Source organism: Oncorhynchus masou, chromosome 5 (assembly GCF_036934945.1).
Source record: "Oncorhynchus masou masou isolate Uvic2021 chromosome 5, UVic_Omas_1.1, whole genome shotgun sequence".
NCBI classification, from domain to species: Eukaryota; Metazoa; Chordata; class Actinopteri; order Salmoniformes; family Salmonidae; genus Oncorhynchus; species Oncorhynchus masou.
In genome coordinates this window covers 45,000,650-45,015,941 of record NC_088216.1, presented here as the reverse complement: position 1 = coordinate 45,015,941, position 15,292 = coordinate 45,000,650, and the positions used below count along the sequence as shown (strand labels likewise).

Genomic DNA, 15,292 nt, shown 5'->3' with positions numbered 1-15,292 from the left:
ATCATATTGCTTCCACCTATACAGCTCTTTGAGATCTGTATGAACACAAAAAGGCATTTTTCACACTGGCAGTTTCAAAGGGTTCCAAAATGGAAGTGGGCATATAACAGTACAGGTCAGGCTCTGATGTCAAAGTTAGTAATAGAATATGAACAGAACAGCCCATCTGCTTTGACTCAGGCAGCAAAAATAAAAGGCACCAATTATTTGTTCTTTTTTTTCCTCCGACCACTCCACAACACTGGACGTTTCTCACCTTTACCCACAATGCTCAGGGAACAATCATCTCTTTGCATGGTTGTTGATGTGTTTAACAATTGCTACCAAACCATTGTGCTGCTGTACAAACCAAGTGAAAAACATACCAAAGCTAGAATTTATCTAATTATTTGTTTTCCAATAACAATTGATAAAAAACACCAAGACACCTTATCAATAGTAACAGCCACACCATTGAAAAGATGTGCATGTTTAATCACATTGAAGAACTGCCAAATGATTCAGGAGGTTACAGATTATTATTATTTCTTTACATAAAAACTTTCAGGAACACCACATATCATTAAGACATCAAACTCCAGAATCGTCATATCAGACCAGCCCTTCCCAAGTCTCTCATTGACTCACAAAAAAAACTGTAAAAAAAAAAGTTAGGGTGAGACCCAATCATGTCCACAATGAAAAAAAAAAAGAAGGCTAGCACTTATTGTTCTCTCAACCACCAACGTGTTCTATGTGGCTTGGCTTCTTGTGCCCCCCTCCCCAAAGAAGTCTGTCGTGTTCAAAGGAAATGTACAAGTTATCAGGAGGCTGAAGTTCACCTTTAGTTCAGAGCAAAGTCTGGAGGTGGCCTGGCGTTTAGACGCTATGCTCACAGTCTAATAACGCATAATGGGATCTGGGTGTTTTAGTATCTGCAGGCAAGTGGATCCTTCTGGGTTAAGGGGCACACACAGTCATATATGTATTGGCAACATAAAATCAATAGAAAGATCAAACTCTACATATGTCCTCAATGCCAGATTCTTCTTATAATAGGCCGACGTGATTTTTGTCAACCTGTAACAATTGTTCGTTCACGTCTTGATGGCAGAACTAGATACAACCTCTGAGCGAAGTGCCAATTTTCCGTTGCGTTCCTATGTACTGCTTTTCAGTCCATCTCATAATGTCACAAGATCCACTTGATTACCCGAAGATCAATAATGCATTCTAAAGAGATCTCCCCATGATTAACAGAGGAGATCAAGACTGTTGAATTCTATAAAAAGAGATCTCCCCTTGATTACCAGAGCACGATCAAGACTGTTGTATTTTAAAGAAATGTTTTGTCATCTTCAAAAAGTAATCTTGAAGCGTGGATCGACTGGCTGCTTGGTTGGGAAAGGGAAGAGATACTTTTTTGTGCAAGATTCACACATGAAATGGAGAGCATCATCATGGCACTTCAAAAATACCTGTAGACTCATACACACAGATCAGTAGTCAAAAGGGTCGATGCAAGGTGAAAACATAGCTACAATGAAGTACAATTAGAACATAAAATATCACCATAATGAATTTGGTTCATATCTAACTGGTAAGATGTTTAATCTTCTGACCTGTTCTTGGAAGATTCCTGTGTATGACACATGGGGGAGGCAAAACACATTCAGACCAGCATGAATGTGTGACGAGTCAGACAAACACTACTCATAGTTGATAGTGAAACATGAACTCCAATAAATGAGGGAAGTAATGACCGCAAACAACAAAATCAAATATTTTTTTCTACCGATTTCCTCCTCCAGTGAGCGTGTCTCCAGCAAAGGCCATCCGTCATTTTGGGATTTGCCCATTGCTCAGGGATGCCAAAAGTACACTGGGTCTGAAAAAGGCGCATAAAACATCTATTGCACAAAAGTTTTGGTTGCAGAACAACCTAAAACTAGCATTTCAATTTCTCTCGTCTCTCTGTCCAGTCTACTGACCCCAATAGGGACCGTTTCAAAGCACCATAATTTTGCTTGCTGAGAATTTTTTCTTCATATTGATCTCATTATTAAATATCACTGTACTTTTTAAATAAATCAATATCTAATGTTGGTGTGTGTGTCTGTGCAGTTTGTCACATCTCTGTGCCATTGGGTGCTTGTATGCGTTTGGACATGTTTTATATTTCCTGCAAAATAATTGACAATCTCTTCTCCACTGGCCTTGCAGTCTGTTCCAGTGCAGGAGGAGCCAACAGGCAGTAGGAACAGTTAACTACTGTTAATGCACTTCCTAAAACAGAAAGCAAAGAAAGAGAATCTAAAAAAAAAAGGACACCAAGAAAAAAAATCAAATGAATGTGTGTCCTTTCGAACAGAGACAAATGAACAAGCAAAGTAACAGCATAGAAAAGATGAGATCTGTGAAAGCCAGTTGCAGGAATAGGGCACTTCTTGGAGTCAGTTCTCTGTTCTGCAATGATGCGCATTTGCGTTTTTAGGTTCTGCCGCCGGTCGGTCAGTAAGTCACACAAGGGCCGCTTGGCATCCCCTCCCCTCCACCATTTTGTAGGCCTGCTCTAAATAGCAGATGATGGCAGCTTAGTTAGCTGGGAGTGTCAGTGTTCACTGTTAATCTGTAGAAAGTAGAGCCTGGCTAGTGGTTCCTCACAGTTCTGGGTCCATTGGTCCTTTGTCCCCTCCAAGTCCCAGCCACAGAGTCACTGCACACCGCCAAAGTGCTGTCCAGCATCAGGTCACCTCTATATGCTCTTATGGGAAGTTCAAGCCTCCTTCAAACCACCACGGCGCACACACACACAGTGATCGACAGACAAGGTAAAACGGGCATGTGGTCAGCATAAACTAACCCCCTCAATTCGCAGGTGCTCATTTGTGTCCATTTGCCCACTGCCCCACACTCTAGGAACACAAGGTCTTATTTCTCACTTTTGGAAGTATGTGTTCACTATATTTCTTGGAGTCTCTCTTTTGGAGTCACTGTGTGTGAGTGGGCCAGAGTGGGGTCATGAACAGACGTCATAGCTACATTGGGTGGGGTGGGAGTTCTCCCCTCTGTGCTGTAACTAGGTTGGGGCATGGGGACTGTGTGTGTTTAGGGGTGGAGGGGCGGGTGGTACTGGGAGGAAGCAAGACTGGGGCTGGAGGGTGGACGGTTGGGGGGGCTCAACTGGCTGAGGCATGGGACATGAGGTCCTCTAGAGCCTTGTCCTGGTCGTTGTTGTGCAGCAGCAGCACCTCCTTGATGGCGTCCTTCTCAAAGCCCATCTCACAGAACCGCGTCATAAGCGATAGGAACTCCAAGGCCTGAGGAAATAATAAAAAATATGCATTGTAATTGGGAATTCTTGTTACGGACTGTTTATGTACAATTTAACTGAAAAATCAAATAAACAAAGATTGTTAAAAACATTTCAGAAGAATGTTGGAGGAGAGCAGTAGATGCTTGGTGTATCCAAGTTCAGGGAAAACTGGAAGTGAATCCAACCTTAGGCCAATCGACATTTGTGTTCAAACACATCACAGATACGAGTTGATAGCTGGCTATTAGCATCTTTGTTTCTGCATGTTGAGTGCATCTGTATAAACATGAACATCTCTGTGTGTGTGAGAGAGTGAGTGAGTGATTGAGGACTGTGGGTGGACTCACCTTCTCTTCAGAGTTCTGGAACATATCTAAGCACTCCTCTATGGCACTAGGATCAAATCCCCGCTCACAAAGACGCGCGTGAGTAAACAGGTACTCCAGCACCTGGGTCACAGGATGACAGATATTGTTGCTCTTTAGGTGTGGGCTTCCTGTGTAAGCCCATACTTGATCTGCTAGCTAAGAGACTGAATCAACATTTACAGAATGGTTACCTGAAGGAAAATGGGGGAGGGTCTTGTATTTTGTAATTGATGAAATTTCTGTTTTAGAATTAGTTGCTTATTGGGTGCACAATACAAGTGCACCTACAGGCTATTGAGTGTGGTCTCAATGAAATTATCCATAGCCTATAGGCTACGAAGTGCATGCTCAGAGAAGCACATAACAAAGTTATAAAATTTCTAAGATACAGTGCCTTCAGAAAGTATTCACACCCCTTCACTTATTTCACATTGTTGTTTTACAGCCTAAATATCTAAATAGATTTTTTCCCCTCACCCATCTACACATACAATATCCCATAATGACAAAGTGAAAACATATTGAGAAATGTTTGCTAAATGAGTGAAAATGAAATACAGAAATGTCATTTAAATAAGTATTCAAACCCCTTTGCTATGTTGCTCCAAATTGAGCTCAGGTGCATCCAATTTCCTTTGATGATCCTTGAGACGTCACTACAACTTGATTGGAATCCACCTGTGGCCAATTCAATTCTTTGGACATGATTTAGAAAGAAACACCTGTCTATTTAAGGTCCCACATTTGACAGTGCATGTCAAAGCAGAAACTATACCAAGTCCATACATATTTGAGAAATAATTGTGATGAGGCATATTTGAGGAAGGGTATAAAACAATTTAGTGTTGAAAGTTTTAGTGGTCTCCATTTGGAAATGGGAAAAAAAATATGGAACTACCCAGACTCTGCCAAGAGCTGGCCTTCCGACTAAACTGAGAAACCGTGCAAGGAGAAGCTTGGTCAGCGAGGTGACCAAAAACTCAATGACCACTCTGACAGAACTACAGAGTTCTTTGGCTGAGATGTGAGAACCTGCCAGAAGAACGATAGTCTCCACAGCACTTCACCAATCTGGGCTTTATGGGAGTTTCCACTCCTGAGAAAGTCATATGACAGCACACCTGGAGTTTGCAAAAAGGCATGTGGAAGACTCTGAGCATAAGGCAAAAGATTGTGGTCTGATGAGACCAACATTTTACTCTTTGGCCTAAATGCAAAGCGCTATGTCTGGTCAAAACCAGGCACAGCTCATCACTCATCAACACCATCCCTATTATGAAGCATGGTGGTGGCAGCATCATGCTATTGCAGGGTTTCCCATACTCTGTCCTCGGGACCACAAGGGGTACACTTTTTTTTTTTTATCCCAGGCATTTTTCTCACCCACGTACTATAAATCTTATGACTCACTTTTGAGACATGCTACTATTTAGCAATTTCTTCAGTGTACTTGAAAGTGCATATGGGGGATATACATCTCAAATTCTTTGGAAGACTATTCCGAAAAAAGGACAGCAGAGTATAAAAAGTTGAATTCCCCATACCATTATTAAAATGTAAAAAGAACATCACTCCTTTTAGTGGAATAGTTACAGTTATCCCAAACCAAGTTAAAGTAGTTATAGGTACCATACTGTGGACAATCTTAAGTACAAGACAATTTAATTTGAGAGACTCTCTCCTCCACTTTGAGCCATCTGAGGCATTCAAAGTGGGAATGGTCAAGAGTATGTGCTGAAAGTTTAAGAATAATCCTGACTAATTTGATCAGAGATGTCTGCAGTTTATTTTTAATTATCTTGGGGGCACTATTGTACCAGAAAGAGCATGCATAGTTTTAGTGGCACTGAACAAGATTCACTGCCAATGCCACCATTACATTCTTATCCAGATATTTCGAGGTTCTTGCCAGAAACCTAATTGTATGGTTCACTTTGGAGATAACCATCTGACAGGGGAGAGCATGGCACAAGAAGTTATTTAGCACACATCCAAGATAATTAACTGCCTATTTTGCTGTGACTATGTTCACCTACTACCCCTTCTTCCCTTAAAATCAGGGGATTCCCTCAGTTTCACCATGGACCCATACAAGATGGGTCCAATAAGTGACAGCTTATGGTAATATAGCCATTTACTGACATTCAGAAGTTAAGCACTCAGAGCTTCCTCAACCATATTTTTGTCAACCAGTGCAGAATCATCTGCATAGGGGAACAGGTCACATGTTCAAGCAGTTTTCAGATCATTTATATTCAACAGAACTGGACCCAGCACACTCCCTTCCAGCACACCGCAGTTCAAGATTTTTGGGTTTAGACAGGGTCCCATCCATATCCACCATCTGTTTTCTTCCTATCAGAAACATAGATCTCCAATAACCATACCACAAAATTTCCCTCCAGATGTGGTCAGTCAGATACATTACATTCAGACAGAATTCAGACCCCTTGACTTTTTCCACATTGTTACATTACAGCCTTATTCTAAAATATATGTTTTTATTCCCCTCAATCTACACACAATACCCCATAATGACAAAGCAAAAACAAGTTTAGAAATTTTTGCAAAATGTATTAAAATGTAAAACTTTAACGTTTTCATCAAGGATCTATGTACGTTGCTCTGTTCATCTTTCCCTCAATCTCCCAGTCCCCACAGCATTGACGCTGCCACCATCATGCTTCACCGTAGGGATGGTGCTTGGTTTCCTCCAGACGTGACGCTTGGCATTCAGGCCAAAGAGCTCAATCTTGGTTTCATCAGACCAGAGAATCTTGTTGATCATGGTCTGAGAGTCTTTACCTGCCTTTTGGCAAACTCCAAGTGGTCTGTCATATGCATTTTACTGAGGAGTGGCTTCCTTCTGGCCACTCTACCATAAAGGCCTGATTGGAGTGCTGCAGCGATGATGTTGGAGATTCTCCTTCTGGAATATTCTCCAGAGGAGCTCTGTCAAAGTGACCACCGGGTTCTTGGTCACCTCCCTGACCAAGGCCCTTCTCCCCCAATTGCTCAGTTTGGCTGGGCGGCCAGCTCTTGGAAGAGTCTTGGTGATTCCAAACTTCTTCCATTTAAGAATGATGGAGGCACTGTGTTCTTGGGGACCTTCAATGCAGTTGAACATTTTTGCTACCCTTCCCCAGGTCTGTGCCGCAACACAATCCTGTCTCGGAGCTCTATGGACAATTCCTTTGGGTCTGAAAGGGTCTGAATAATTATGTAAATAAGGTTTCCGTTTTCTAAAAACATTTTCAAATATTTCTAAAAAACCTGTTTTCGCTTTGTCATTGTGTGGTATTGTGCGTAGCATGAGATAAAAAAATAAAATCTATTTCAGAATAAGGTTGTAATGTAGAAAAAGTCAAGGCGTCTGAATACTTTCCGAATGCACTGTATAGTAGGCAAGTGTCGGTGGAATGGGATTTCCTGAAGCCAGATTGGAGCTCATATAGTAGGTATTGTAAGGAAATATGACTCAATCTGCTCAATCTTTTCCATGAACTTCGATAAAATACACAGGATTGAGACCGATCATAGAAACTAAAATCGACCTAACTTACTCCCCTTTTTATACAGAAGAATGACCCTTGCAAGTTTTAGTTCACTGGGAAAAATCCAGAGTTCAATAGACAGAATTACAAAATGTGAGTTACTCAGGGGGTGAGATAATTACTGTAGCATCCCTTAAATCTGTCAGGAATGTCATCAAGGTTAGTTGCTTTGGAATAGTCAAGTTCTTACCGCTTCTCACAGCTGACACATGCGCTTTCAATTGAAGAGGTATCTACTTGAATCCCCTGCAGTGAGTAAATCTGCTGGACTTGACTCTCCCCATAACCGGATTGACTAGGTAACTTGCTAACTAATGTAATAGCTATACACAAGACGACTCAAAGCGGTTATCACCGCCAAAGATGCTTCTTCAAAGTATTGACTCAGATGTAAATACTTATGTAAATTAGATTTCTGTATTTCATTTTCAATACACTTGCAAAAAAAATCCCAAAACACGTTTGCACTGTCATTATGGGGTAATGTGTGTGAATCCTTTTAAGCCATTTGGAATTCAGGCTGTAACAACAAAATGTGGAATAAGTCAAGGAGTATGAATACTTTCTAAAGGCACTGTACATACATAAAAAAGGTAGGTATGTAGTGACTCGGCAACACGATAGATAATAATGGGTGTTATTGTTTAAATTATTTGCTCAAACACGTTTTTTTGTGCTATTTTATTACAGCCGGAAAGTATTTCGCTACACCCGCAATAACATCGGTTAAATATGTGACCAATAATTTTTTTTATTTGATTCGCATCAGTTATCCTCAAGTCTAAGAAACAGTAGTTGCATGTGCGCTATGCTTCCTGTTAAGTTTTGTTTTTGCATCTTTTACTTCCGGTCTTGAACATCAGGTCCAAACAGCTGAAAATACAATATTTTTGGTTAAGGAAACTATTTCACACTGGTTTAGACTGTACAATTATTTTCTACACTATACTTACAGTTTTTGTCACAAACCAAAATTAGGCAAACTATTAGAATTATAGCAACCAGGAAATGGCGGAGCGATTTCTGCATAGAGCAATCTTTAATCCATTTTGAATTCAGGCTGTAATACAACAAAATGTGGAATAAATCAAGGGGTATGAATACTTTCTGAAGGCACTGTATGTGACTGAAACGTGCTTGTCCCACCTAGCCATCATAACTCCAGGTAAAAATAATAAATTTAAACAACCTCCCAAACGTAATTTTTAAAAAATATATATTTTCACATCACGATTCCCCAGGTACTGTAAAAAAAAAAGTGCACATTCTCCCCCTTCACTAAATTACCTCAACATGTTTGACCACAAATAACAATAATTGTAGTGACCTTGTGCTTATAAAACACGGATATCGACTTTGCCTTTTCAGAATACTTTTGTGGCACAGTCGCAGGGCTACGGGCCAGAAAGTTGAGGGTTCGCCATTCACCAGACAAGCTCGCTCTCCCTGCCTGTCATTAAACTACGATCAGGACCGGCTGCAGACAATGATCAGCTAGGGGGGGGGAATCTTTTTATTTTTTTAACCTATTGATGATATATTTATATAACATCTATGCAACACATTTTCCACCAACAGGTGTCTGTGCCAATGCACCATACAACCAATAAGCAAAGCATACCGATTTCGGGTGCTTCAACATCAAAGTTAAGAGTTTTTTTCAACACCACAATCAAATAGATTACGTTAATCTCTACAGACAGAAAATACATCCCTCCGTACCTTGTATCCAGTATTGAAAGTTTGTCTAGAAAATTGTAACAGAGGTCCCTTTTCATTCATCAAATGGCATGACAGGTACACAGTTTGGCTGCTAGAATTATATTTTGGAAGAATGTGCACAGATAGCCTACAGCAGACCTATGTAATAGCCTAATCAGATACAACCATTGTGACTGGTTGCGTTTATGGCACATAAAAAGGTATAAATTTTAAACATGAAAAATAAATATTTAGGCTATATTGAAGCTTGGATTGCAGGACACAGAACAGAGAGTGAGTTGAGCGTTCCTGAATAATTGGGCATGCTGAGATTAGCCACATTATTATAGGTTGACTTGGGAGAATAATCAGCTGCAACACACAGCAGATCTCAGTATCAGAATTTAAAAAATTAACTGCCAGGGGAAATAAAATTATCAATGGGGGAGCTTTTTGAACTGTCTCATGTTTTCACTTTATATTGAAAATTGGTGCAGCTTTTAATGATTTTGTGTGTAGTATGATTTCTAGTTAGCCTATTGCAGATCTGGACAAACGATCCACCTACACTATTGTCACTATGAATGGTGGATAGAGGGCAGGATAAACCGTTAGACTGGTAGACTACATTGAACTGTGGTGTAGTTAGCGCGCAGAAAAGTCAACCCTGCAAAAGGGGGAAGGTAAACCATGAAATAAAATAACTATCCTCCATGCCTCAATATATAAAGAAACTCACCCCCCGCCCAAAAGGTAAACAACCCTCCCCTATTTTGGACTACTGCCCCCACCCCAATAATTTTCTGTCCCTTAATATTCTTTGTTGATTAGAGGGATAGCTAAATCCACAATATTGTACTTGAGTGATGCTTAAAGATGGGTATCCAAATAAAGCTAGCAGGAAAACTACCATAAACATCCACTGCATATCACTACATCGTTAGCTAATGTTTATTCACCATTAACAAGCCCCTAACATGTCTGTTGTGTCTGATGCCATCATAGTGTTGAGGGTGGCATTAAACCAAGGTGGTGGATGGTGTCGAGACAAAAAATGCTACGTAAATTCAAATAGATTTATTCACAACCACCATCCCCATTTTGTTGCCTGGTGGACTTCTAAAGCCACATGTTGTGAACACACACAATGCAGGCACCTGATGATTTCAGAGTCAACCATGGGGGCAATGGGCAGTGAGTGAGTGACTTCAGAATCAAATAGAACATTTCTTTATAATAGATCTCTATGGAGAAATGGGCTTAGGCTGCTGTGGCCTGGAGGAGGGAGATCGGAGGGGCGCACCTGCTCCACGTTCTGGCCTCGCCTCTGCATGGCCCGCAGGACCCCTTCGTAAGAGTATCCCATGGACACTATCGTCTCCACACATTGCCGTTCACTGGGGGACAGGCTGAGCAGTGCCCCGCTGCACGGGAGAGGGGGAGGACCTGCATTTATCTATGGAGGGAGAGAGTTTTTGTAGAGTCATATCTGTATAAGGGTAAAAAATATATATACATCTTCCTCTTGTCCACAAAACCTCGAAGCCTTTGAGAAGTTTCAGAGAATTAAGCAAAACATTCAGTAATTGAAACGAAGCAAGGCATGTGTGTGCGTGTGCAAAGCTCACCTGCTTTGGTGCCCCATTTTGGGTTTGTTGGGTATGACTGGGTGGCTCCTCTCTCTTCTGCTGGGGTGCCGGCAGGCTGCCGTTAGGTAGGCTACGTGGTACAGGGGCCAGACAGTAGGAGTCAAAGGTCGAGTCCCCGGGGTCTGACAGCTTGGGGAAGGTCAGCGAGCGGATGTTGCAGGGCCGGTCAGGGTCCATTGTCTGTCCCCGAGCCAGATCCCCGGCCCTGTCCATGTCCTGTAGCACCACAAGCCCGTTGGGTTTGTGGGCAAAGACCGTTTTGGCTGGAAGGCTGGTGGCGGGGAGCTGGGGTGGAGGGGTGCTGCCTCGAGATGCTGGCCTGAGTTGGGGTGCCTCAGGCGGGGATGGAGTCTGTGGCTGGGGCTGGCTCTGGAGGATGTTGCGCAGCTCCTCCCTATCGTCCAGTGTCTTGAGCTCCAGCTTGTCGAAGGGGTCCTCCTCGCGCTCAAAGTCAGCCAGGTTAAGGTACTGTGGGGTCGGGATGCTGGGAGCAGTCTGCCTGGCTGGGGCAGGCAGAGGGGTGAGAATAGCATTGTGGCGCAAGCTGGCCATCAGCGGGTTCATTGCGGGCGGGAGAACGTCCTGCTCCTCGGCAGGGCATGGTCTCTTCCCCCCGCAGGCCGATCCCCGGTCAGGGTCCTGGGCAGGGGGCGAGTGCTCCCTGCTCTCTAGCACCGCCCTGGCCACCTCTGCAGCCCGGGCCTCAGCCAGCTCCGCCCCCCAGCGCACGCTCCGCCTCTCCAGGGAGAAATCATACTGCAGTGCCCAGAGAAGAGGGAAGAGAGAACCACCGGGACTAGTTAGTGAGCAGCAGCAGAAATGGGATTAAAGGAATGGAGATTAATCAATCCAGCTGAATCTGGTCAAGTCATGAGCAGTGGTGTAAAGTACTTAAGTAGTACTTGAAAGTATCTTTACTAAAGTAGTTATGGGGTATTTATATTTTTGCAACTTTCTACTTCACTACATTCCTAAAGAAAACAATGTACTTTTTACTCCATAGATTTTCCCTGACACCCAAAAGTACTTGTTAGATTTTGACAGGAAAATGGTCCAATTCACACACTTATCAAGAGAACATCCCTGGTCATCTACTGCCTCTGATCTGGCGGACTCACCAAACACAAATGCTTAGTTTGTAAATTATGTCTGAGTGTGCCCCTGGCTATCTGTCAAATTTGTGCCGTCTGGTTTGTTTAATATAAGGAATTTGAAATGGTTTATTCTTTTACTTTTGATACTTAAATACATTTTAGCAATTCCATTTACTTTTGATACTTAAGTATATTTAAAACCAAATATTTTTACTCAAATAGTAGTTTACTGGGTGACCTTCACTCAAGTCATTTTTTATAAAGTTCTTTACTTTTACTCAAGTATGACAATTGAGTACTTTTTACACCCAATGGTTATGAGATACTCCTCATGAATGAGACCTATGTGCACATTATTCACATGATTGATGCAACCATGGTTTAAATGACACACTACCTTGAATAAGTGCCCCAAAAAACAATGGGATGGACTGGACCAAGACCATTTCTCAATGCCAACATTGACATTTTAACAATTAGAGGTGCCCCCTTAATAGAGACTCAGGATGTGACAAGTGTGAAAAAGTCTTAATTTTTAAACTGCCATTTGCTTATCAGTTTTCCGTTAACACAATAAGATTCATAAAATTCCATGTGAACTCACAATGCAGCTGCACTGCTGTCAGCAATGGTTTGGGTCTCACGGTGCATCCCTTTCAGATGGTTAAGCATTGCAACAGTACTACCATTACCATACCTCAATTCCACCACAAAGTTCGCATTTCTTATTTGACTTCTCAAAAGTATTGCTGCGTGATATGAAAAGTCAGTCAATTGATCAATAATACTCTTAGAAATGTTTCTTTAATTTACAATCTGTAGAAACTATGAGAAAAGAAAGTTTCAGAACTTTTGTGAAACACGACAGAATAATTGAAAAATATGGTAAATTTAAAACTGGATGGGGTTCAGAGATAGATGGGAGGGGTTGAAGGTAGCTGAAGGATGGGAATAAAAACAAACAAAACCATAACTATTGTAAAAGATAGTGTCCATAAAATGTATATAATATGTACAGTTGAAGTCGGAAGTTTACATACACTTAGGTCTTAGGTTGGAGTCACTAAAACTCATTTTACAACCACTCCACAAATTTCTTGTTAACAAACTATAGTTTTGGCAAGTCAGTTAGGACATCTACTTTGTGCATGACACAAGTAATTTATCCAACAATTGTTTACAGACAGATTATTTCACTTATAATTCACTGTATCACAATTCCAGTGGGTCAGAAGTTTAAATACACTAAGTTGACTGTGCCTCTTAACAGCTTGGAAAATTCCAGAAAATTATGTCATGGCTTTCGAAGCTTCTGATAGGCTAATTGGCATCATTTGAGTCAATTGGAGGGGTACCTGTGGATGGATTTCAAGGCATACCTTCAGACTCGATGCCTCTTTGCTTGGCATCATGGGAAAATCAAAAGAAATCAGCCAAGACCTCCACAAATCAGGTTCCAAACACCTGAAGGTACTACGTTCATCTGTACAAACAATAGTATGCAAGTATTTACCCTATGGGACCACACAGCCATCATACCGCTCCTAGAGATGAACGTACTTTGGTGCGAAAAGAGAAAATCAATCCCAGAACAGCAGCAAAGGACCTTGTGAAGATGCTGGAGGAAACAGGTACAAAAGTATCTAAATCCACAGTAAAATGAGTCCTATATCGACATAACCTGAAAGACCGCTCAGCAAGAAAGAAGCCACTGCTCCAAGTCTGCCACACAAAAGCCAGACTACGGATTGCAACTGCACATGGGGACAAAGATCGTACTTTTTGGAGAAATGTCCTCTGGTCTGATGAAACAAAAATAGAACGGTTTGGCCATAATGACCATCATTATGTTTGGAGGAAAAGGGGGGAAGCTTGCAAGCCGAAGAACAAAATCCCAACCAGGAAGCACGGTCATGTTGTGGGGGTGCTTTGCTGCATGAGGGACTGGTGCACTTCACAAAATAAATGGCATCATGAGGAAGGAAAATTATGTGGATATATTGAAGCAACATCTCAAGCCATTAGACAGGAAGTTAAAGCTGACTCAATTACACCAGCTCTGTCAGGAGGAATGGGCCAAAATTCACCCAACTTATTCTGGGAAGCTTGTGGAAGGCTACTCAAAACATTTGACCCAAGTTAAACAATTTAAAGCCAATGCTACCAAATACTAATTGAGTGTATGTACACTTCTGACCCACTGGGAATGTGATGAAAGAAATAAAAGCTGAAATATATAATTCTCTACTATTATTCTGACATTTCACATTCTTAAAATGAAGTGGTGATCCTAATTGACCTAAGACAGAGAATTTTTACTAGGATAAAATGTCAGGAATTGTGAAAAACGGAGTTTAAAATGTAATTGGCTAAAGTGAAAATAAACTACGGACTTCAACTGTATAAGCTGGAAGTTGAAGCCTTAGTGTTATTGTCCATTAGTTTACTCTAGGGTTGGGTTAGGGGGAAAATAAGAAGAAAAAAAACGAGGATTGCAAATGATGCAGACAACTACATTGATAGAAGCCACAATCTACATGCAATATTGAAGCTGATCCACCCTCTTTTCTTTCTCTGCCATTTTTCAACTGTTAACAACAATGACATACAGTGGGGCAAAAAAGTATTTAGTCAGCCACCAATTGTGCAAGTTCTCCCACTTAAGAAGACGAGGCCTGTAATTTAACATAGGTACACTTCAACTATGACAGACAAAAAGAGAAAAAAAAACAGAAAATCACATTGTAGGATTTTTAATGAATTAATTTGCAAATTATGGTGGAAAATAAGTATTTGGTCACCTACAAACAAGCAAGATTTCTGGCTCTCACAGACCTGTAACTTCTTCTTTAAGAGGCTCCTCTGTCCTCCACTCGTTACCTGTATTAATGGCACCTGTTTGAACTTGTTAACAGTATAAAAGACACCTGTCCACAACCTCAGTCACACTCCAAACTCCACTATGGCCAAGACCAAAGAGCTGTCAAAGGACACCAGATACAAAATTGTAGCCCTGCACCAGGCTGGGGAAGACTGAATCTGCAATAGGTAAGCAGCTTGGTTTGAAGAAATCAACTGTGGGAGCAATTATTAGGAAATGGAAGACATACAAGACCACCGATAATCTCCCTCGATCTGGGGTTCCACGCAAGATCTCTCCCCGTGGGGTAAAAATGATCACAAGAACGGTGAGCAAAAATCCCAGAACCACACGGGGGGACCTAGGGAATGATCTGCAGAGAGCTGGGACCAAAGTAACAAAGCCTACCATCAGTAACACACGACGCCGCCAAAGACTCAAATCCTGCAGTGCCAGACATGTCCCCCTGCTTAAGCCAGTACATGTCCAGGCCCGTCTGAAGTTTGCTAGAGAGCATTTGGATGATCCAGAAGAAGATTGGGAGAATGTCATATGGTCAGATGAAACCAAAATAGAACTTTTTGGTAAAAACTCAACTCGTCGTGTTTGGAGGACAAAGAATGCTGAGTTGCATCCAAAGAACACCATACCTACTGTGAAGCATGGGGGTGGAAACATCATGCTTTGGGGCTGTTTTTCTGCAAAGGGACCAGGACGACTGATCCGTGTAAAGGAAAGAATGAATGGGGCCATGTATCGTGAGGTTTTGAG

At 41.6% G+C, this 15,292-nt stretch overlaps 1 protein-coding gene across 1 annotated transcript in view; it reads right to left on the bottom strand.

Annotated features, from left to right (window-relative positions):
- Positions 1 to 436: 436 nt before the first annotated feature.
- Positions 437 to 15,292, bottom strand: part of LOC135539648 (ubiquitin-associated protein 1-like) — a 39,221-nt gene continuing 24,365 nt past the window's right edge. The window contains exons 4-7 of the mRNA XM_064965665.1: positions 10,547 to 11,323; positions 10,222 to 10,374; positions 3,643 to 3,744; positions 437 to 3,299 (exon numbers count right to left, since the gene is read on the bottom strand). Of these exons, the coding sequence (XP_064821737.1) occupies positions 3,159 to 3,299; positions 3,643 to 3,744; positions 10,222 to 10,374; positions 10,547 to 11,323 (1,173 nt within the window). The 3' untranslated portion in view covers positions 437 to 3,158. The remainder of the gene's footprint in view (positions 3,300 to 3,642; positions 3,745 to 10,221; positions 10,375 to 10,546; positions 11,324 to 15,292) is intronic.